This window comes from Prinia subflava, chromosome 1, assembly GCF_021018805.1.
Source record: "Prinia subflava isolate CZ2003 ecotype Zambia chromosome 1, Cam_Psub_1.2, whole genome shotgun sequence".
Taxonomy (NCBI): domain Eukaryota; kingdom Metazoa; phylum Chordata; class Aves; order Passeriformes; family Cisticolidae; genus Prinia; species Prinia subflava.
Window position 1 is genome coordinate 103883485 of NC_086247.1, and position 24572 is coordinate 103908056.

The 24572-nt window shown below is 37.5% G+C and overlaps 1 protein-coding gene across 1 annotated transcript in view; it reads left to right on the top strand.

Moving 5' to 3' along the window:
* Positions 1-24572, top strand: part of CNTNAP2 (contactin associated protein 2) — a 1042914-nt gene that overhangs the window by 832216 nt on the left and 186126 nt on the right. Inside the window, exon 14 of the mRNA XM_063405816.1 lies at positions 21868-22024. Within this exon, the coding sequence (XP_063261886.1) occupies positions 21868-22024 (157 nt within the window). The remainder of the gene's footprint in view (positions 1-21867; positions 22025-24572) is intronic.

Below are 24572 nucleotides of genomic sequence, written 5' to 3' on the forward strand. Positions count from 1 at the left end.
TGTCATGATGATATTATTCCCCCTCTGCAGCAGCTCAGTGCAATGCCCCTGAGTACAGCTTGTCCAGAGCAGCATGTGAGTAAGGCTAAGAGCAAAGTATAACACTTATGATAGTCCTTTTCAGAAATAAGTGTGGACTCCATCCATAGTGATTTAAGGATGAAGAAAGGACAAAATACATCATTGAGTATCCTTGTGTCCCCTCTCCAAGACCCTAAATATGAACTCTTGTTTAAAGTAGAGGGCAAGGTCTGGAATAGTAGGCACACTCCCAAATGCACACAGTGTAGGAAAATGCATCTTTCAAAGCATTCAATGCTCACAATTGGGGTATATAATATTTCCCTCCATTATTATGAAGTGCAGGATTGGTAACATTGGAGTTTGTTAGATGGCTGTTTTTAACATTTCTACAGGTCAATTACTATGACTAGAATGTTTCATCCATTTCTGCTATTGCTGTGTTACTTTTTCCTCTCCAGATCCTCATAATTTAACATGTCACATAAGGCCTTATTTCTTTATCTTCTCTTTGATTTACTTGGGGTTTGGTTATCTTTATATAACAGTATTGATTTTCATAACATTTTGTAGAGGACAAGTCAGTGTGGGTTTTACTCTTTTACCCAGTCCCTGTTTAATCTCTCTATGGCATGGACACTGATTTTTTTAGAGTTTTTTATCCTGAGGGCACAGCTAACTACATGCTCCCATCATTCTGGCCACCATTTTTTTTTTAATATATGCTATAAAACCTAAAATTGTGGTAGATTTTTTTCAGTTTAGACTTAAATGTTGCAATGGCATTTGGAAAATTTTACTTTGCAATGGCATTTAAAAATTTTATTTTGAAAATATCAAGGAGAAAGATTTCAGGAAAGAGAATTCAAACTGTACCATGTTTGGAATTATAATAATTAAATTTTGTAATTAGGTACTCAGATTGTAGTCTAGAAATTTCCATAAAGGATAAATCTGAATGGTCTGTCTTTGGGGAAGTAAAATACAGAATTTTAAGAATGATGGACTAATAATGCCAAAATGAAACAAACAGCAAGTGGTATTTGTCTGTGCTGTCATTCAGTACTTACAATTATGTAATGATAAATAGCACAGGATAATCATAAATCTAATGATCTCTCTATTTATCATTATTTATTTCCTTGTATAATATACAAGGAAAGGTTTACAGTAAGAAGTATTACAACAGTCCAGGAAAACATGGTTCACTTCTGCTGTTTGTTATCATAGGGCTCAAGGATATTTTGGGTTGGTTGTCTGGTCCAATCTCCTTCTAGGTTATTAATTACTGTGTGATAATACATTGAAACCCATTGTTCTATGTACTGTAAAAGCACTCTGCTAGGTTTGTCTCGGTCTATCTTGTCTCCTAATTAATGAAAGTAAGGAAGTCCAGAGAGAAGTCCAATGAGAATCCTGTAGCAAGAAATCTCTGATGGTTGTTGAGGTCACTGAGTGGCCCTGTGTAGCTAGGCCTTGCACAGAGGATGTCATCTCAGGTGAATGATGAACATGCATGAGCAGAGGCTCAGAGGTTTTCCTCATGAACATCATTGGCTCATGTATTCATATTAAATCAGGGATTGCCTTTTGTATTTTGTTCGCCTTTTCCAACGACTTACCAGTGGATGAAAGGGAGGGAGTTTGGTGTATGACATAGGTGCTGTTAACACTCTGATGTAGTATGCTTTAGGAAAAACCTGATTGCTCATGACTAGAGAGTTTTGCCATTCTCAGAGCAGCATTTTAAGCACTACAAAGACCAGGCATCATAACCTATGTAGCTCTGTCATGGTGCTGATATTTAGCGTGACTGATTTTGTTCAAAGATTGTTCATCCATCATCAGTAAATAATGTAAAGAAGATTAGTATAAAATGTCAAATAGCAAAGAAAACAAAGCCACAAACAAGCCAATATATCTCAAGCTTTGGAAGAAGGAGCAGAATCCTCAGGACTAGACAGCTTTGGATCTGATTTTAGCCTCTGTAACATAGCTGAATGGGCGGACCTTGTGGTGAGATCTGGATGTAGATTTCAGCTGGAAAGTTCTATTTGTGAATAAGTAGAAGTCAATGTCTGTCATTCAGTTTGACATACTTCTGTCTGTTCTCAAGCAGTCAGTAAGTCTTTAATCAAGAAAAAAACGAGCAAGCAAGAAGTTTCATGAATTGTGTTTCCTTTCCTCTATTTCATGCTTACAGTGTGATAATAAGGTACAGAACATTATTGTCAGAAAGACCTCTAGGATTTCATCTGGTACCTCCTCTGGTACCTGCTTCTTTGTCTTTCCTGAGACATTTCTCTGATGCAACAGAGCTCCAAACTCACATAGAGCCACCACAGCCTCCCCAGGTCACCCGTTCCAGAACTTCACTCTCCTTACCATTAGGCAGTTTCACTGAGGTCGCCTGTGGATTTTCCTTGCTCCAATTTTAATTCTTTGCCTACCCACTGTGAGAAAGCAATGTAGATTGCTCTCCTGGCTTTGCAGAAGTCTATTTTGTGAGAGAGACCTGTTGTTGTGTCCCTTAGTCTTCCTTAAGCTAAATCCTGACAATCTGTTCTTCTGTGTATGTCATGTTTTTGGACATCTGGTTATTCTCATGGCTATCTACCAATCCCTGTGCAGTCAGCTTCTCCCTTCCCCCTTGCCTTCTTTTCCCTTTCCTTCCCTTTGCCAGTTGCTGATTTTGAATCTTAGCTGGTAATGAAGCATCCAAGAGCTGAAACAGAAAGAATCACTATGCATCTCTTGGAAGCTCTCTGTTTGAGGCATTTGTTTTCTTCATGGCAGTGGTGACTCAAATTTCAATTGTGGTTCCCCTGACTCTTCCAGTTCCCTATCTTGTATTTGTACTTTATATTTATCCCTACTCAGAAATGTGTAGCACTGTCATGATAGTTTATGTTTTTTCTGCAGCTTAATTTGTAGTGAACTTTTAAATCAATTAAGTTACAGGATTTATGCATGTGGTAGCTAACACAGTGGTTGTGTGAAAGAAGTTTATCAAAGCATCGAGCCTTTCTGTGCACCAGAATTGGAATCATATTGTGCTGGGGCTCAAGGCACAAAAGCAAGTCCTCACTTTCAGAGGCCTGGGAATTATTGGAGAGATTTTAACATTTCCTTGATGCTCCTGTTTTTAAGAGTTATTAACAGTAATTGGAGATTGAAGTCATCAATCTACTTACTACAGAGCTATCATTTATTGATTTTCAGTTCTTTCTGGGCAGCTTTGTGAAACAAGGAATTAGAATGAGCTCCTTGAAGTGCAAGCATTTCTCTCCTCTGTCACAAAGGTGCTCCAGATGGTCATTGAGCTGGGCTAGTGGAGGTGTGGTGGGACGAGATTTCAGAAAATTGTTTTACCCTTCTGTTATTCAGGCTGAACATTGTAACTGAAATGTCACAGTCAGACTGGGACTGCCAGAACAGAAAGACAGACAGATGCTATTACACAGTGCAGAATTACCAAAAGGAAAGGCATTTCTTACCTAATAAAATAGACCACGTTAGCTGCTAAAAGGGAATAAATCAGAAATGTGCATAGGTTTAAAAGATAAGTACCTGCATACACATATGCATGTATACAGGGTACATATGTATTTTTCATATATATATATATATATATATACACATTCATACATCTCTACACATATGACATATTGGAATCCATTAAGCTAGCAGGGATCCATTTTGGATTCTTTTTGTGTCTACCTTGTTTCTGAACATGGTACATAAATACATAAATTTAATGAGTTTCTCTTGATATGGAATTACCTAATTTTGGCTTTGATTGCATTGCCATCTTATGAGGCTTCCTAAATAGATAAGCAGAGAACTATGACAATTTGGCACTCCCTTGTGTTATTCACCATCTTTCTCCTTTTTATTTTTTATTTCTCTCCAACTAAAAAGTCCCTTCTTTTACAGAAGAGAAAAAAAAAAAAAGGAGGTAAAATGAGGTAAGGGAGATAAAAGGTAGTAGGAAAAAAGAGTTAATAAACATTTACTTGACAAAGGTTTGAAGGAATGCTCAGTTTTATCAGTGAGAACTTCCTAGTCATCAGCTTATTCCCCAACACACCTATAGCAACAGGGTCAAATCTCTTAATTTGCTTCAAGGCTGGTCCGAGCCCATTATAACACTCTTCACAGATGAATAGTATCAATTGGTGGCAACTGTAAAAGCAATAGCTTCTATGAATCTTGAAAAGTAGTGACCAAAGCAGGATGGGGCTAGGAAAATAAATGTTCAGCAAACGCTAATTGAACAGTGTTTCATGTATTCTTTTTCAGTTAAGCATCATCCAAGTTAACATATTTTTAGTCATCACATATTCAAATGCATGTTTTCATGCTCCATTCATTGTGTCCCTTAGTTAAAAATTTTATTTTCTACTCTTTTTATATTTATAAAAGCAGTGTAGTGCCTTGACTGTTAGATTTTGCCAATCACTGGACAGGAACTGTACAGAAAAAATGTATATATTACATTCCATCTTTATTCTACAGAGTAGCATAGAGGAGAAAATATTGTCTCCTCCAAAGAAATTGATCTTTTGTTATCACCTACCTCGAATGCTTCAGTGATACAGAGATTTGTTCAGTAAGGAGTTGGAAACGCCCTATAATTCATCATGCAGGTATTTGTGTCATCTTCCTTGTAGCATAGAGGGAACTAGTGCCTCATCTGAAATGTCTTGAAATTCCCCTTGCAGAAAACCCACAGTGAATGGCTGGCTGTAGGGATTGCAGAGGAAAAGAACTCTTTAATAAAAGACATAAATTGTACATGTGTGTGTTCTGCCTCTGCCCTTTCCCCAAAGAGAAATTGATTTTTCCTGCTATGTTTTCTTCACGCAGTGGCAAGTTTTTGTTCCATTTCTGCCTAATTCAAGTGATAGGGTTCATTTTGAGATCACTTCTACAACAAAAGCAAATGCTATATTGAAAGAATAGGGAGAAGGCTGAATTTCATTACTCCTGTTACAGGGTTTTAAGAAAATAGAGCATCACAACAGTCTGAGCATTTCTTTAAAAACTATAAACTCAGAAAGTCAAAATATCACATTATAATATTCTAGTAGATAACTATTGTTTGGTATCTTGCCTGAAAAAGTTACTATACTGTAGCATCTTCCTAGAAAGGTGTTGTCTTAAATAGTCCTCTCATTCTTTTTATTATGTTGTCAGCCAAAATTTTAAATAAACATTTGGCATGCGTCTGGAACAACACACCTGAGCTTTGATTATACTTTTTCTCTTAGATCATTTATGTTTGCAGTAATCAATGACATTGTCTGGATCAAGGAATAGAGTTTTGGAAACTTGGCGAAGAGTCATTTTATAGCTGTTTCACAGTCATTAATATCAGATCTGTGCAGTACTGGATGAGCCAGAAATGTATATTTAATCTAGTTCAGGCAGGTAAACATCACTGAATCTCATTTGAATTTTTTGAAGATGATGCTAATACAGTTAACAGTTTCATGCGCTCAGGCTGGTTTGATGTCACCTGCAGAGGAACAGATGCCAGGTGGTACCTCAGCTGGAGCAGAGCTGGAGGTGCATAAACAGGCAATACTGGATGTGGGACAAAGCCTGTCTAGGCTGAGTTAATCCATCATTGTCTGTGGATAATTTGGTCCTGTGTCCTGGTTTCAGATGGAATAGGGTTCTTCTTTTTCCTAGTGGCTGGTATGGTGCTCTGATTTGGCTTCAGTATGAGAATAATACTGATAACTCAGTTGCTGCATCCCCTAAGGACTTTTCCATTTCCCATACTCTGTCAGGGAGCAGATGCACAAGAAGCTGTGTGGGAGAAAGCCCAGAACAGCTGACCCAAACTGGCCAAAGGGGTATTCCATACCTTAGAATATCATGCTCAGTGTATGTGGGGTTTTTTATCTTCTATTCTGTTAAAGTCGTGATTAAATGCTCAAGAGACAGTTTTGGTTTCGGACTCAGATGTTTATTAATTCTTTCTATAGTACAGTCTCACAAGCTGCGAGTGCTAGCTAACAAAGTGAAAAATGGCTCCATCTCAATCTCTTTCTAAGGTCTTTTAAGAACAAACTGTCCAATTATGAAATGACACCTGAATTATTTTTACTTTAACCCAGTAACCAACCACCCATGGTCCACAACGTGAACTTTTCTACCCAATTACAAGACACCACCCAAACCCATGAAGAAGAAAGGTGAAGAAGAAGGACTTAGCCTGTGCCCTAAATCCTCAATCTTCCTTTATACATATTACTGTATTCTAAAACCTTAAACTCTAAGTTTTCCACCATGTGATATTACACACTTCTATTCAAACTACAAACCCATAATCCCAGTGCTGTCACTCAATTTCAGAAGCCTCTTCCACAGCCTCGGGTCAAATTTCTTGAGGGTCAGTGCCTGTCAGCACAGAAGGTCTAAAATTCTCAGTGCCCAGGGTTCCAACAAGTGTATAAACTGGGGGAGCTGGCTGGGATGTGTCAGTTGCTACCTGGGGACAGGCTGGGTGCTGGTGAGTGGATGATGAGCAGTTGTACTGTACATCACTCTTTTCTTTGGGGATTTTTCCTATCTTTTTATTACATTATTACTATTATTGTTGTTGTTTTTGTTATCGTTTCCATTATTGAACTGTTCTTATCTCAGCCAATAAGTTTTAACTTCTTTTTTTGATTGTCCCCCCATCCCACTTCAGGTGGAGTGTGTGTGAGAAAGCAGCTGTGTGGTACCTATTTAACAGCTATGGTCAAACCACAGCAACTAGCAGAGTGGATTCATACCAAATCTGTACCTTTTCCATCATCCATTTGCACTATTTCTGCTCTGGTACTAGGAGTCATAAAGCTGTTCTTGCTGTGTGATAGACCTGAGCAGTTTGAAATGGATTATATAAAAATGATAAATAAAATTCTTGATGAGTTTGGTTTCCAGCTCATTCACAGTTGTTGTCTCTTCATACCTTATCACAGGATAACACAGAGATAAGAGTGTATTCTGCTTCATACACAGTTCCAATTATCTTAAGAGTCTATTGTTCACAACTGGAGAAGTACTGAGCTAGACTACTGGAGCAATAGGTTATTTATTGGGAATAAATTAAAAACTCTACATTATAATGCAAAACTAGTTTTTCTGCTTCATTCCATGCCCGTCCTTCAGTCTGTTTCCCTTTCTGAAATAAATATGTCCAGTCTGAAGCCAGGATTTCCCTGGTAGTAGTTTGTTCAGATCATCTATCAATAAAACAGACTCACAGCTGCCAGTTCTGTTAGGTCAGATTGTACAATACCTCTATTTTTCCAGAGACTGACAGAGTTTAAGACTTGAAGAAGAGGCAGCAGCTGGTCATTGCTGATAAGACTCAGTGAACACAGTAAGTCATAAATAAAATATACATTTGATACAGAGTGTGCAATCAATTTTATAAGTTACTCATTAATGGGTCCCCAGCTTGCAGATCCTGCTGGATCTCACCCAGTAAGTCTACACTGTACAGCTGGGCTTAGTGCTTCTTTCTGGGCATCAAAATTTTATTTTTTTTCCAGTTTCTTACTAAAGGTTTGTCACTATCAACAAAGCAGCAGTATGTTGTGCACAGCTGGTCCAAAATTCTAACACTTGTCTCAAATTGCATCTTTGTTCTGGAATGGGATAGGATATAGACTAACTATAGACTAACTAATTGCAAATGCCTCTAATTCAGAGATCATTCTATATGTCCCCAAAAGGCCTTTAAAAACAATTTAAGTGGTCTCTTCTCAGACTTCTAGAGTAGATGGAGAATTAAAAGCTAGATGCAAGTACATCTATCTGTGTTCATATTAATGGAAATACTTCAAAATCTTGATAATTTGTCACACAATAAACTTGGTTAAGTCATTCACCTGTAGGAGAAAGATATTGGAAAAAGGCACTCTACATAACATTGAGAGTTACGTGTTACCTTCTAATCTAACCTGATTTATAGGGTTCTTCCAAAGAGAACATGCCAGTAGTTACCAGAGAAGTAAAATATAAGAAAAACATATGAAATATAAAATATGTGAAAACATAGGATTCTTCAAACACTAATTAATCTGTCAGATCAACTGTAAATGTCTGAAACCAAAACAAGGGAAATCTCATACCAGGCTCTCTTGCCCAAAAACCATTAGTTCTTTGATCTAAAAGGTGAGCAGAAAACTGTCTGAACAACCAGCCTCAGCCAATGGTTCAGAGTCCATCTGCTGTTCCTCAGGGACTTGCATTGAAACTAATGCTAACTAATGCTTGAGTCAGAAATGATGGGACAGGCTGAACTCTCAGCTACTCCTCAGGTAATACCAGAGTGGTCAATGGGCCAGACTGTCCCTCAGAGGAGGCTTTATATACTGTACAAGTGGTCTGGCAGGATACTTATGTAGTTTAACAATCGAGTTTTGGACTCCAAACTGGAGTCAGTCCAATGGTAGGGCCATGTAAATGGTGTGGAGAGTGGAGAGGATAATGTACAAGTAGAAGCAGAGAAAGCTGGGCTTGTTCAGGCTGGAGAAGGGAAAGCTAAGGAGGGATCAAAATGCTGTCCTCTGTTACTTAAGAGGTGGTTTCATATAAGTCAGGGACAGATTTTTCTCTAAGGCAGTGGAAAAAAGGTACAACAGAGGAAATTCCAGCTGATCTAAAGGGAAAAAATACTTCACTGTGAGAGTAGTAATCCACTGCAGCAAGCTGCCCAGAAGAGTTGTGAAATCTCAGACTGGAGATTTTTCAGGTCTGTAAGTGCTTTGATTCAAGCTTGAAACTAGCACTACTTTGAGCAGAAGTTTGGAGTAAATAATTTCTGGAGGTCTCTTCCATTCTACATTGTTCTGTTTTTTGAGACTTATGCCAAATTTGACCAGGAACTGAAGGGTAAATGAAACCTTAGCAGACTGAGGAGAGAGCTTTGTGGCAATGCCACGTGTTGTTGAAGCATCAGACTGATCAAATTATGACAGTGAAATACGAGAGAAAATGCCTCTCAGAGTCAGAACTTCAGTAATGTGGCACAGCATGAAAATAGCAACTCTAAGCTCCACTTTCAAAATTAAACAAGAATCCAATGCTGTTTGCAGAGAAATGATGGGGTATCCATCTTATTAATTATATAACAAGTACAAGTGGAAAATCAGTTATGTTCTGCACATCACTAAAGATTCCAAGTAGTTTTCAAGGGTAGCAAACAACTTTTGTTTTATTTGAAAAGATTGTAAGGCCAGAAGGGATTTTTATAATTATTTATTCTGACCTCAAATTTAAAGCATGCATGGCATATGTTTTAGAAAATATCTTATTTTTCACTATACAAAATTTTAGTTTTAAAGAATCTAACATAACTTGCAGCAAATTGTGCCAAAGGTTAATGAACTTCACTGAAATTTATTTCTAGTTTAAAAATGTCTCACTTCATCTTCTACTGGTGGGTTATTTCATGCTTTGCTTGCTATAGTGAGAAATTTCATAACAACTCCTGCAACTTCTGCTTTCTCTCTAGACATTTCAAGAGTGTAACCTAGTTTGCTTTTTACCATTTTCCTTCAGGGTTTTCAAACTTTATACCAAACATCACTCCTATAGCTGGCAGTGCTCTGGGTCTTGTGGAGCCTGTTCACTGAGGGAGAGATTTTGCTGGATATTGTGATAACTGGAATTCAACAGAACAGCCCTCTTGCAAAATGCTTGTGATTCAGAAGTCAAGAAGGGCCCTGTATGATAAAGTTTCAAGCACTTAAAAATAATCAGTCCAAACCAGCTTTTTCAGTCCATTATTTTGAATCTTCTTTCATGTTTTCTTTACAGCAAGAAGGGCTGTGCATGCTGTTTCACTGACATTCTGTTGTGGTTTAGGAACGGTATTCCCCAATTTAGTGTTCCCACTGAAATTCTAAACAAAGCACCAGTCATTTACTTTCCCTCTGGAGAAAGCAGGCTGGAGAGGAGAACTGGAGGTGCAAAAGGTACAGACCACATGTTGAGATAAGAGCAATTTCCTGGAAAGAGCAATGAGATAAGAAAGCAAGCCATAACTACAATATCAACAACAAAATGTACAAGAGAGGCAAACAATTCACACGAGATTATTTGAAATTGGCACTACCCAATTTCTTCCTCCACCCTGGAACCAGCATTACTCCACCATTCCTTCTGCCACATTTATTCAGATGGAAGGGACCCCTTCCCCAACAGTGCCTGCAATGACCTGGTATAGAACAATCTCCATGTCCCAGCCATGCTCGTCCTTTTGCTACTGCAAAATTCAACCCTGTCCTGGCCAGAACCAGGATACTCATGTAACAGGCCAAATATATCCAAAATCCTTCTCTCAGTGTAAATTGTTTCTGTATTGTGTGCGTCCAGGGTTCCCATTATTATTGGTATTTGAGGAAGGTATTTCCATATCAAGCCATGGTCAGAGACAATTTCCAGGTTCACAGGCAGTTCACTGGGTAGATCCACAGTAACGAGACAGGTTCAAGATCAGGCCAGAAGGCAATCCATTTGGCCTAGGTCCGAACTGGAGACGTTCAAGGCTGTAATGCCTGCAGAGCTGCACATGTGGGAACACTCTGGAAAGGAGTTCTCCAGGAAAGGGAGGGGCCCCCAATGAGGTTTTCTGGAAGAGCTTTTGGGAGGAAGCCTCTGCTGAAGTGTCATCCAGCTTTTTTTTGGAGAAGCTTCAGAGTCAGCTGAGGCTTTTAAAATACCTGTCTGAGCAAGCTGGCCTTGAAGGCAGGCAGGTACACATGAAAGAAAACTGCATCCTGGAGCAAAAGGAGTCCAAAAAATTGACCACAGGAAATAATACTGGTGTTGTTATCTTTGCCAATATGTCATTCTCCTTCTAGAGTGTGGAGCTTGAACTCTGTCACACAAAGCAGGAGAAATCATTCATCATGTCAGTGCAGTAATGTAGGGTTGTCAAGTCACGTTTTCCAGAGGCAAGTGAAACTGGAGTTCTGTTCCTAGTGTTAATAGTGCAACTGGAACTCCGTATGCTGCACCTGTGTAATTCCTGTGCCCTGTAAGTATATAATGATAGTTAAGAAATGTCATTTCAACTCATAGAATAAGATATTATCATAAAATCTTATTAAGTCTTCAGTAAAGTACGTCATTAACCAATTTCAATTTTCCCATAGAGAAATGTGAAACCCACATTTGAGAATTAATATGCTTGAATGGACTGACGAAACAAGCTTCAGCAAGGAAAAAGGCTGCCCTGAGCACAGACTGTAGGAGGTGATACCTCGACAGTGTGAAACACATCACCTAACATTTCCGTTTGTCAGTCTCGATCAATATGTGTGCCTGTTTTACAGAAATCAATAGAGAAATAGCTCTTTACAGTAACCATGAGACCCAACCTGATCTGCAAGAGAAATTGGCTAAATAACAAAACACAAGTCCATTATCAAGGCTGACAAATGATCAGCTAGAAAAGGGCTCTGATTATTTTCATTTACAATCCCAGCATTGGATGCAAAAATAGTTTTCTCCAGAGTAAGCGGTAGATACGCAACACAACCTGAGGTCTCCTGCTTGTTCCCTTTCCCACTGAAATTTGTATCCCTTTAAATAACTTCGCTGTAGCAGCTTCATCATCACTAATGTCTCATTTAATTTCTAAAATATATGTGTATTATGTATACCCTTTAAAAAGTTATTCATACATTTGTATGTATTAATTCTAATAAGAGGATATAACGGTTTACGATCATTTACAGGTTGATCTTAAACAGCAGAACACATTTTGAAAAGAAATGGTTTGAACTGTAGAAACCTGAAAACATGAAAGTGCCTTTTGAGAGGGCTTCTTCGGGAAGGTTATTCTTTACCGTGTTCCACTTCTGTCTCAAATGCCCTTCTTCTGCAGATGACTTGGGTTTGGACTTCCAGCTTTAACCTTTATTTGTCCCAGAATGATGGTTTTTGCATAGTGTAGCTGGCTTTATTTCAGTTTAGATATGCCTGATTGTCAGCCTGTTGTAAGCCTCAGTGCTGAGACTCTTGTGTGATTTTTTTCCTCATTTGAAATCTATTGCTATTTGATGAAACACAGTACAATGCAAATCGTTGCAATACCTGTTTAGTTCTAAAGAATGGGATACCCTCCAGACTTGGCAGTTTGGGAATGATGTTTCTGTCATGAAAACAGGCTAATATCTGGGTTCATATATTGATGTTAGTTCTGGCTTCAAAGCTGTCCATGCATACTATGTAATTGGAAAAAAAAGAAAAAAGAGACAAATTTTCGTTGACTGAAATATCTGTGTTATTAACAAGAATTCATGGCTTCCAGTACAGCAGTAGAGGAACAATGAAACAGAAGTAAAGTTGAATGTTCTAAGGTTCCTCAAAGGTCAGTGGTGAAAGAAAATCAACAGCAGCAGCAGCTGCAGCCGTCTCATCTACAATAGAAAACCCTTGTGCTTCCCAAAACAAATTTCCAGCAGTGCCACAGTCCACGTTCTGTATGAAGTGCCAGATATTACGTTCATATGGATAGAGAGAAGCCTGAAGTTCTTCTGTCTCTTATAATGGCTTTTTCCTTTCAACTTAAACTACTGCTTGGGGGCAAGAAGCAACATCTCAAAAGGAAAAATACTTGCGAGAGGTATGGGACCTCCAAGGAGAGACCATTTGGCAAAAAAGCTTGCATCAGTTCTGCTGACGTTGATTGTAGTTTAATTTACCTTGGGGTCTTGTTAGTTTTAGTTCATTTGTTAGTAAAATGATGGCATTGGCTCTTAGGGAGTTGTCATATTTAGTTCCGCGTAGGCTGCTATTACTGCAAATCAGATAAAATGGAATGGAGCAGCAAGATATTCTGGGCTGGATGATGTAGGTGCATATAAGAATGTTACCCGTTTTCTTCACTATATAGGTTAAAGGCACTCCTATGTGGATGTGTGAAGCAAGATACCAAGAATTATTTAGCTATTTTTAGCTTATTTACAGAATGTTGTGATTGTCTTTGTTATATATTAAAAGCAAGTGAATTAATCTAAAAATAAGATCATGAATACAATTCTGTGATGTCACTATCACTGGCATAACATTTTACAGAATTGATTTTTTTTTTTCCCTGTTGCCACATAATATAGAGAATGCCATTTTAAATTATCTTCTTTTTGCTCTCAGTCTGGTCAAATAATTTCAGTTTGATTTTACACTCCCAATAAAACATACTGCTTACAAGAGTAGCCATTTTTGTGCTAATAATCACAACTTCTGATTCTCACAAAATCTTCCAATGGGATTCTGCCATAAAATGAGCCTGTGGCTACAGAAAACTTCAAAAGTCATCCCCTCACTTTTGAAATATCATTGGTGAGTTCCTAGGCTTTTTTATATCATTTTAAAAATAAACCAGGGTCTTTAGCTGTATTAGCCTGCAGAATTTAAGTGCTAATGGCTGCATTTCTGTGTGTATGCTGCTTACCCATCCATCAGGTTGGAGTAAAATTTATCAACTGGTCACAAAAAGGCTGCTGTATGCCCTCCTCACAGAGGAAGTGCCAAGAGCCCATTCTTTCAGAACACACAGTAAAAAATATAATTAACTGGTTTTTACTGAGTATTTATGTCTGTAAGTGTTCTTTTTATTCCACAAATGACACTTAGCTGTTTGAAAGTAGTTGCTTTTCTCCTTAGCACTTCCTCAAGCTAAGAAATTTATTCTTAGGCCTTAAATGATCCAGTGAATTTACAGTACACAATTAATTGCAACAGTAACAAGTTTGGCACACCATGCTGTTAAGGATAGCAGAGACTGTAGTGATTTTATAATGAATTCCCTCTAAATCTCAGCAAATAGTAGCATACAAGGACATCTGACAGCTGCTTTCCCCAGCTAAATCTCACCACTGAGACTCAATTCCAAGAAAAATAACAAGTCAGGCTTGGTTAGTAGTGCTGCAGCTTGGAATACGAGTTTTGACAAGGGAAAAAAATCATTTGTACTGTACTAGCTTTTCATGAGCTGGGGCAAGGAGTAAATCTCTCCAATGGCAAAATAAAGCTGTCAGACAGCTTTTTCATAGAACGCCATTGGACATCAATATGACAGTTCTCCCTCCTGATCTTTTTTATAGGTTGCTAATTCTGAAAGAAAAGTCATCTTTGCCTACATATTTGTGGATTCAGGCACATACTAGAACAAAAATACAGATTCAATAAACAGGAGTACCCCTATAGGCTGAAAAGATGCTTTAGCTAAATATCTATTATCTAGGAAAAGATACTCTATTTTTGCTTTTGCTTTTTTGATTGCAATTTTGAGATTGATACATACATGTATGAAATAAGTTCCCTGAAAAATTAACAGGCACATGAGAATATTTTGATGAACTGAAGAACATGGTAACGACCATCAGCCTGAGGCATGGTCATCATTAAAGCAGTAATTTTGCTTTTCAAACACTTGAACAGGTTCTCTTTTCTGTTTTTACTGGACATAGATGAGAAAATTTGGGCTTTTCTCAGTTTGGCCACCTTTTATGCACCAAAACATAATTGAAGCCTAAGAAGTGTGGTGAGGACTGATTGCAGGGGTCTTCCAAGTGGGAAAGGTAGAGCTCCTGGACATCTGATTTTAGTTCCTGATGCTGAAGGTCATGGAAGTCCTTCTAGTTTGGGTTATGGAGATGGTTATCTTTACCTCCACTTTAAAATGCACTACTTTATGGCTGTGGGGGAAAAGGAGACAGCAATTAATTCTTAATATGCTTTTAAGAAAACAGTAGATAGAGTGTGATGTATTAACATTTACTGACATTTTGTATGCTTTTCACAAGTATTTTCCAATATTTATCTTCATTGTCTATTAAAATCTTCAGGACATTTCCCTTTCATAGATTACCTTTGAGATGTGGCATAATTCTGAATATCTTACAAAGAAAAGAAAACAAACACTTCTTTTAAGGACTGTTGCATTAAAATGTTTTGGCCATGAATTCAGACATGATATCAGTTCTTATATTAACAAGCAAGGCATGTTTCAGAGTTCTCTTTCTGGACTGCCTTTAAATCTTATATTTTCAAGCAGTTTAAACAGTCTTTGCAAATAAATAGTACTGTCAAATAGACCAACTACTTTAGTGACCTTATAAAGAAAACAAATGTTTGAAGCTAGTCTGAGTAAAAGAAAAAAATAATTTTATACTAGCACTGTGAAAAAAGAAATCAGATGTGAGTGCCTACAAAATTAAAATTATCATAATTAGCAAGCTAAAACTTTCAGGTTACACTTCCATTAAACACTAAAGTAGCTATAATTTAGATCTTCCTAATTTTCCGAAGTGGCCAAGGGTACTTTCTTTTCCTTTTGTTAGTAGGTTTTGTCTGTTGAATGTCTGTTATCTGAATGTCTGTTTTCTGCCCCAAGTTTCCAGTGTGTTCAAATGCCTCATTCATGTTGCCATAAGGGTTTGACTAATCTCAAGTCTTAGTCATTAGAGTAGTGACCACTGATGCAAACTATTCACAAATAGTAAACACTCCTTATACTTTTGCTTTGTTTTGTTTCGTTTGGCAAAGAAAAATGGTTTATCAGTTAACAAAGTGAGAGTAACAGCATAAGAATTGACTTCACTTACAATTGTCATATTCAATTCATGTGTATATGTTGCACAGCACATTAGTGAGCAAGATGTGTTATTGGAAGAAATGGAGAATCGGTAAAATATTAATTAAAAAAAATAATCTCAGTATAATCACACATACAACAACTCTTTTATTTTATAGAGTTCACTCAAAGTCACTTTCTACACAAGTACTGTCATTGAAATGTGGAAGTATGACACGCCAGACTCCTCTCTGAGTTCTGTTTTCTTAGTTTCAAATAATTCGGCCCTCTGGGTGATCAAACTGACAGAGCCTGCTCATAATCTGCCTGAGTTGCAAGCAGGAGCAGAACCTCTCACAGTTCAGCATCTTCAGTTGGCAGCATCCACTCTTGCCATGAAACTGCTCAGCTGCTGGCTTTTCAGCCTAGGTGGGCACTTCCCAAGAGATGAGACAGGGCAGCAACCCTGCAAAGTATCTACTCAGCTTCGTGTTGGTCCTAAGCAAGCACATAATAATAAAGATGAGGAAAAATCAAATCAGCAGAAAATAAGCTAGGCACACAAAGCCTACCCAGCTTTGACACCATCGACTTTAAGAATCCTAAACTGGAATATGTGGATGTACTTGATGTGTGAGTGACATTAAACCACTTTTGATTATTTTTTCAAAATACGAAGTCTTCAAAAGTTCAGATAAATGGCTCACAATGTTCATTAAGAAGATTTGACCTGAGTGGAATAGATACTGCTGATGGTGTGAAGAAAAAAAGCTGGCAATAAGAAGCAAGGTGAAAGCTGTGAAGCGCACAACGATATTAACATGCTGAACTTTTCAAATGGTGACAAAATTATTCTTTCAGTGTCTGTTTCTTCACTGCAATAGCAGATAGAATTCCTGCACAGGTGTTAATGAACCATGACCTTAAATCTAGTTGACCTTGTGTGAGGCTAAATGTACTGGGTGTTATAGTGTAGCTGAATGCAGAATGCTTGTTTAAAGAAAGTATTTTATTCAAAAGCAGGAGAATTATACCCAGCTTTCCCCACATGCAAATTGAAATTTTTTTTAAGTTTTTTCTTTAATTTCATCATCATATATCACCCCTGGGAAATAGCTTTCATTTCTACCTATGATTAATTCAGGTGTCCAAAATTGCATTATATTTTTGAAAAATATCTTTGGGGCTATTCTGCCAATAACAATGACTGGGTAATTAATTCAAGCTGTTCCATTAAGAAATAAGTAAAAGACTAAACAAAAGAATTTTTTCTGAAAATAATAACAGTTATACAAGTACTGTAATTATTGTTGACATTCCTTAGTATTTAATGGGGATATGTAATACTAGTGGAAACTGGAAAGGACCTATTTAAAATAAAACATTTAAAAATTCAATCCAAAGCTATCCAGTTCTGTAAATGAACAACTAATTGCTTCCAGGGAATAGCTAAATGTAGTTGTTAAACTTAGACAGGGTCCCCCAGTAAGTAATTTTCACTGGTCTTGTTTTTCAGAGGTTCTGAGGTGTTGACTTCCATTTGAGAGAATTTCTAGGCTTTCTTTTTAACCATTTCCATTGGTTTTAAGGACCATATAGAGGTCAGGGAAATTTCCAGAGAAAATGCAAGAGATGTATTTAGCTTCCCCATGTATTTTACAAACAAATACAGTCATCAGCATTCTGAGGGCTATATTTTGGATGGAGTCCTCTGAATGCAGAGGGCCATGGGACATCAGTCCACTTGATTTAGATTCCTGAGTTCTCTGGGTGTTGCTGCTTCAGTTACTAGTACTGAACACGTAGAAATAAGAGCCCTAAAATCTTGGAAGTAACAGCAATTTAATTAATCAGTTTAATTTAAAAACAATAAAACCAATTGTTTATATTAAATGCTCAGTAGAATATGAAGTGTACTTTCCAAAGTTATACATTTTAAGACTACAGCTAAAGTGTACTTTAAAAAAAATATACATTTTGAGACTGTTCAGCTATATCAGAAATAAATATATTAATGACTTAAGAGTTCTGTTCATACTACATTAACTTTGGTTGGGTATGGTTTTATACTAAATGAAATGGGTCGAACAAAGATACATTTATGAGATGAAAAACGAATCACTTTTTTATGATACTCCATTAGAATACAAAGTGATCTCTAAGAATACAGAAAAGTTTCCTTAATCTTTACTTTTTCTTTAATATTCTGTACAGGAGAACTTGATAAAAACATCAATGACCAGATTCTTTACATACTTTGATCTAATAACTGCATACCTGGCCTATTATTGCACAGGGATTTAAATAAGGACCCATCTTCTGCAATAATTTTAACCAAAGTCCAGCACTGCAAAGACACTTAAACCACTGTTAAATGTATTACATGTAAATGTTACTGGGGGGTTTTTTTGTGTGTGTGTGTGAGAGAGAGAAAGATATTCTAATCACTACAAATATGATTTGGGTCACGTATCATAGCTATGCTCATATGTCTGCATACCCCAATAAAATAATATTGGCCATTTTGTCCTTAGAAGACTGTTCTTTTCTGTGGGGTTACAGGATTTCTTAAAAATTGGATATCTTTATCCATTTTCTTGGTATCTACATCTTACTCTAATAATATCATTATTTTTCTACGAAGTCACTGAGTGCTGAGCACACAAAACTTTGCAAGGGGCTTCTCTTCAATAATGGGCATGGAAAGGCATCCTGATCATACCTCAGGTCATACCTGGACAAACTTAAACAGCATCTCTCGAAGGAGAGCAGGTGTCTACCCAAAAAGCAGTTCTACATCAAGGCTTTATTCTAATCAAAATACCTGGGCAGGCAGAGATCTCTTTCCTCTTCCATCTTCCCATGATGCTATTTATCCACAAAAGCTTGGAGGAGGAAAAAGCACACAATCAATGACAATAACCAAAAAATTTCCCATGAGTCAAAATTTATATATAAGGTAAAAAAAGGTTGTTTAAAAAACCAGAAGAAATATCTTCTTGTATTACTACTTTTTACAATACATTCGAAAACTACTTATTGTCCTAAAACTGAATGAATATACTCTTAACTCCATAAGACCAACACTTTTGGTAGTTTAGCAAAATAATAATTTTTGGTAAAATAGTCTGACACTTAAAATTACACCCATTAATGATCATTCTTCACACTGGACTGCACTGCTCATTCTACTTGGATTAGCCTTTTCCAAAACCTTCCCAAGTAGGAAAAAAAAAAAAAAAAAAAAAAAAAGACAAATGTTTCCTGAGTAGAAATATTTACATCCTTGAAAGAAGACTATAGAGGTATAAAAGAGAGTGAAGTGTGAGAGGGTAACAGTGAACCCATTTCTAAATATTTTTTCTTCCTGCATGACATACCCTTCACCCTTCTAGCCTTTCTTTTCTACTGTTTTTTTAATCTCTCCATTTGCGGGGGTTTATTTTTTGTTGTGCTCAGTCATAGCAGTGTCTGTAATATAACTGCGTAGCATTCCCAATTTGAAGCACATGAACTTTGGACAAAACACTGCTCATCTTTTTCTTGGCTGACACAAAGCAGGAAGGCTTTTAAGGGCTGTTCTCATTTGATTCGACTGACGCAGAACACATGGGATGTGGCTGTGTCTCCACACCTTTTATTAACCACACACTGTAAAGGAACTCCAGATCTTCATGTATTGCCACTGACGTGCAAAATGTTCTGGTGGGAGTCTCATCTCATTCCTGTGCCTGGGGTGATGTCCCACTGCACGGATGCCAGCTATTGAGAGCTGTCTACTAAGATCTCCTCTGTTCCAAGCCTCAGCACAGTATGCCAGACAAGTGGAGTCTTGGTGGTGTTCACAGGGCAGTGCTGTGACTATTGGTTGTGGGGATGTCTAGGAGATGTGCTGAATGCAAAACCCTTAACATCATATATTACCTTTGTGACCTTTCTGGAAATTCTAAACATGCACATTAGTCTCTTCCTAAGTTGGTGCTCCTAAGCCTGAGGGTAGATCTTTTCTTCAGAATGAAGAAGCAAGGGTCCAATGGGGCCTAGCCAGTATATGTAAAAACACACTAAACACACTAACAATAGGTGTGGCAAACAGTTCTGTCTACACTAGAATACGCTCATGGTTTAAAACTGTACGTCAATTGTCATTTGAATGAGTTCAGACATGCCCCATTTGTGTCTGTTGTAATGGTGGTCCATGACAGCCATAACTGCAGTCTGTAATTCTGCCATCACTTTCATCTGCTTTAATCATTCTACCTGTTTCTGAATTTTTGATCTGCAATTCTAAATATTTTTTTTCGACTAGTGCTTTAATTCGCAGTTTTGCTTCCCAGTAAGTTACTTGCTGGCTGAATCATGCCATCCTTTGCTTGACAGAAACAACGTAAACAAAGAGAATTTTGAGTAACAGTCAAAACGGCAGCATTGGCGCCACATCATAAAAACTAGCTTCAAAGATGAAATTAAAAAAAAAATTTAAAATAGGAGTTTCAGTTGTCATTAGTTCTGTAGTTGGATCCTGTATTAATAAAAACACTTCTGTCATTCTCTGTGGAAAGATAACATTTACCCTTAAATGCTTTTCAAATAATCTTTTGTAATCCAGGGCTATGTACTCTCAGAACTGCTAGATTGAATTGCAGGTTTGGAATGCTGCTGCAGTGTCCACGTGGCACATTCTTCTAACTTGCGGCACTTAGTTCTGTGATAATTGAGTTACAGAAGCTAAAATGACCAATTCAGAGTCTAAAATAAAGTCACACTACTACCACACCCATTGCGTTAGCACTGGAGCTGAATGGCCACACAGTGCAGCACAGCCACAGTGCAGCACAGCCACATCTAATAAAAACCTTCAGCCACCACAAGTTTTTCACATTACTGTATTTTTGTTATCTTAAATGATGTTAGCAATTCAAATACATTGAAAAAAGTGTTTTCAAAGAGCTGAGCATTTTCGGGGTTTGGTACTCTTTAAACACGTGTAGATATTTAGTTGTTCTCTTCATCTCCGGAACTTAATTTTGTTGAGAGCTTGGTGTCAATTACTTTCACTATCTGTCTGGAAAAAGTAGTTTTATGGTCTCAATGATCAAATCTAATTGTGAAATGGCTATTTTAAGAATTATGCCTGTAGTTTGGGGGAGGTGTGTGAGATATGCAAACAAAAAATTATGAAAGTAGAAGATATATTATGTAGGATTTTACTGCTAAAATTTATTAATCAGTGAGTTCCATAGATTAGTTTCATTCAGTATAAAATTTCCAGCAGCAGATTAGATGATGAAAAAGAGACATTTTTTAAAAATGTGCTTGTAGGCTGAGCTCAATCATTACTTTTCAGTGTCAAAAATCACTAAGTACATTGATACTGATTAAGTTATTCATTTTTGTTTGAAGCTAAGTTCATATTTGAGTGTCTTGCTGCACCCGAGGAATAAAAAATAATTTTCTAGTAAGGGCATTTTTTCAAATTAAAAATTAGAGTAGATGGGGTTTATTTATTTTGTTTGTTTGTTTGTTATTATGTACATATAAGGTCTTGGCCCAAAATGATTAGAAATAAGCTTAGAGCAGTATGTGAAAATATCCAGTTGCATACCCAATGTGAAGATATATAATTACATCAAAGTTCAGAACCCCTCTGCTAAAGTGTTACATTAAAAATATATAACCTTTTTTTTAAGGGTTAAGATGCTTTTGGAGTTTGATAACATCTCTTTATGCTTTGTTTAGCACCAGCTGAAGAGAGCACGATTAACATGTTTGTTTTCCAGTGACTACAGAATAATTTTTAATTAAAAGTTGTTGTTTAGAAAATAAATAAATAAATAAGAGAAAATAAACACATTTTCCTGTGCCGCATTCAGGGTCAAATATTTAAATAATCCATGTGATAGCTTAATATGTGAGTTTGAAATGAATTGAAACAAATTATGGAATCTGCCCACATATTCTCATTATACAGAGTACAATTAAAAAACTAACAAAGAGCATATAAGATAAAAAAATAATCCATTTCAGTCCTCATAAATTGTGTGAATACAGAAAAGAAAAGGTGTTCTGTTTACCTGGTCAGGTCCTTTGAATACCTTTAGCCATAATGAATTCAGTTGTTTGCCAGCAGTTTGGGATGGGTCTGGTTATGTGTTGTTAGTGTTTGCATATTAAACATCTGAGCTCAGTTAAGGCATTGTGGAACTCTACCTCTTTGATGCATCATAACCATGCATTTTCGTTCCTTGCAGAAGGGAGTCCATATACCTGGTGGGTTGGAAAAGCCAACGAGAAGCACTACTATTGGGGTGGATCAGGACCTGGCATTCAAAAATGTGCCTGCGGCATCGAACGCAACTGTACTGATCCCAAGTACTACTGCAACTGTGATGCTGATTATAAGCAATGGTGAGTGCTTTACAAGAAGGTAGGATGAGAATGACCAAACCTGCTAACTTTTACAACACTGCCATGACTTTGAATGTATCTTTTTTCTATATTTCCTTTCTTACCAAAGAACAAAGGCAAAAATATTATATTTGTGATTCTTCCTGCAACGTGTCAACCCGTGTCTTGATTTTCATTCTATTCGTGGTGTCTGCGACTTGTTAATATAAGGAATGTATTTATGATTTCCAGTCCACTGAGCTATAGAAATGAATACTAAAATTGCAAAGGCAAGTCCTCATAGGAAAGACCAACATTTTGGCCACCCGCGCAACTTTGTCTCCATCAGATTCAGTTACATAGCAATACAGAATTAATTTTATCCCTGCAACTTCATGTTTTTTTCACTGAATTTCTCATTTTTAGAGTGCAGCTGCTGCATAGTGAGTGCTATGTATTGAAATCACTCATCTGGAGCCTCCAACTCTCATTACCCATCTTTCATGAGAAAAATATGTTAAGAACTAGACTCAACACATATTATGGAATGAGGCTCTGTATTTCAGAGGAAGCTACCGGGCTTTGCATAAGATAATTTCATTAATTAAGACAGAAAAAAAGAAATAAACTTGCATCTCTGATATTCCCCATAAACAAGAACAGACTGCATAAAGCTCATGATTGTTTTGAGTGAGACCCTCTCTGTGGTCTTACAAAACTTGGTTTGTGAGCCTTAATCATTTGTGTCTGTTTTGTCATGACAGGCAGGATTATATTTTACATGGTATGCAATGTTCAATGACATATTGAAACCATACTTTTATGAGCATTTCTCCCATTAATAGCAACCTGTGGGTAATTGAATCAATACTGGCTCATAAACTATCTGAGGTTAATCAAGAAATTCTATAGCTGTTAATGAATGTAGAGCTACAGAACTGCAGCGATATATCGGAGACTAAAAAAGAAAAAAAAAAAAAAAAAAAAAAAAAAGAGAGAGTAGGAAGGATCACAGAACCACAGAATCACAGAATAGTTGTGGATGAAAGGGACCTCAGAGTCCCTCTAGTTCAACCCCTCTGTTCAAGCAGGGTATAAACTGTTGCCCAGTACTTTGCCTGGACATTTTCTTTAATAAATCCTAGGTTGGGCTCTGCAGCTTCCCTCTATGTATTGTCTCTGGTCCTGGGACTGGGCACCATTGGAAAGAATCTGACTCCATCTGCATTGCACCCTCCTGTTAGGTATTTATAGACATTGATGGCATCCCTCACAGCCTTCTCTTCTTCAGGCTGAACAGCCCCAGCTGCCTCAGCTTCTTTTCATAGGAGAGATGCCCCAGTCCCTCTATCATCTTAGGGGCCCTTCATTGGACTCCATCCAGTAATTCCATCTCTCTCTTGTACTGGGGACCACAGAACTGGACCCAGCGGTCCAAATTGGCCTCACTAGTGCTGAGGAGGAGAGAAGGACGGCCTTCCTCGACCTGCTGGCAAAACTTTGCCTAATGCACCCCAGGATACCATTGGCCTGCTTGGCCTCAAGTGCACATTGCTGCCTCATGTCCCACTTGGCATCCACCAGAACCCTCAGAGTCTTTTCTGCCAAGTTACTTCCCAGCTGGGAGGCTCCCAGCATATACTGGTGGATGGGGTTGTTTCCCTCAGCTACAAGGCTTTACACTCTTCACTACTGATCTTCATGATATTTGTGTGAACCCACCTCTCCAGCTTATGAAGATCCCTTTGGATAGCAGCAGGACTCTGTTGGGTGTGATCTGCAAGAATGAAGTAAGAAAAACACAAAAATAGAGTCATCAAGGAAAGCTTTCAGGCCCTGCAAAAACTGTAGATTAAGATGTGGAAAATCAAATATTGCCACAGATATTGCCACCCTAAGCTTTGACATTGCTAGGATAGTATGCTTTAGCTATGAGATGGGATGAACTACAAAACACTGCAGATATAGAGGAGTCAGTTTCAGGGACAGGGTAATCACACATGCTGCCAGACTTCAGAAATAGATTTAAATAGGGAGATTGAAGAATACAAATCAGATGACTCCAACTCAATCATAGGCCCTACAGCAGAGTGGCAGGAGGGATGTAAGTTCGGTTCTGTGTCAAAATGGCAACAATAAAAGGAAGATATTATGATAATAATTACAATAATGGTAGAATTAGGAGCACTTACAGTTTTCATTGCCTGAGGCACTGGATGCATATCCCTGAATAATAGTGCTCTGTGCCATATGTTGGCTGTTTTCTTTTACACCAAGGGAAATGCATGGGAAAATGGCACTCGATTTTGATCTCTTCTTGAAGATTCCCCAAGAGTCATAGATGATAATTTAATGAGCAGCATTCACTCAATAATTTTTTTGTAACCTCTGCACCCCTTCAAACCACTGAGATTATGTGGATTCTACTAATAAACACATTCATATGGTTATTAGATTTAGATCTCAAATAGGCTTGTAATCGTAAAAGATCGACAATTCTTTACTCGGAACTCCATACAAGAATACATTTATACAGTATTTCTTTTGATAAGTATCAGAATTTTTTCAG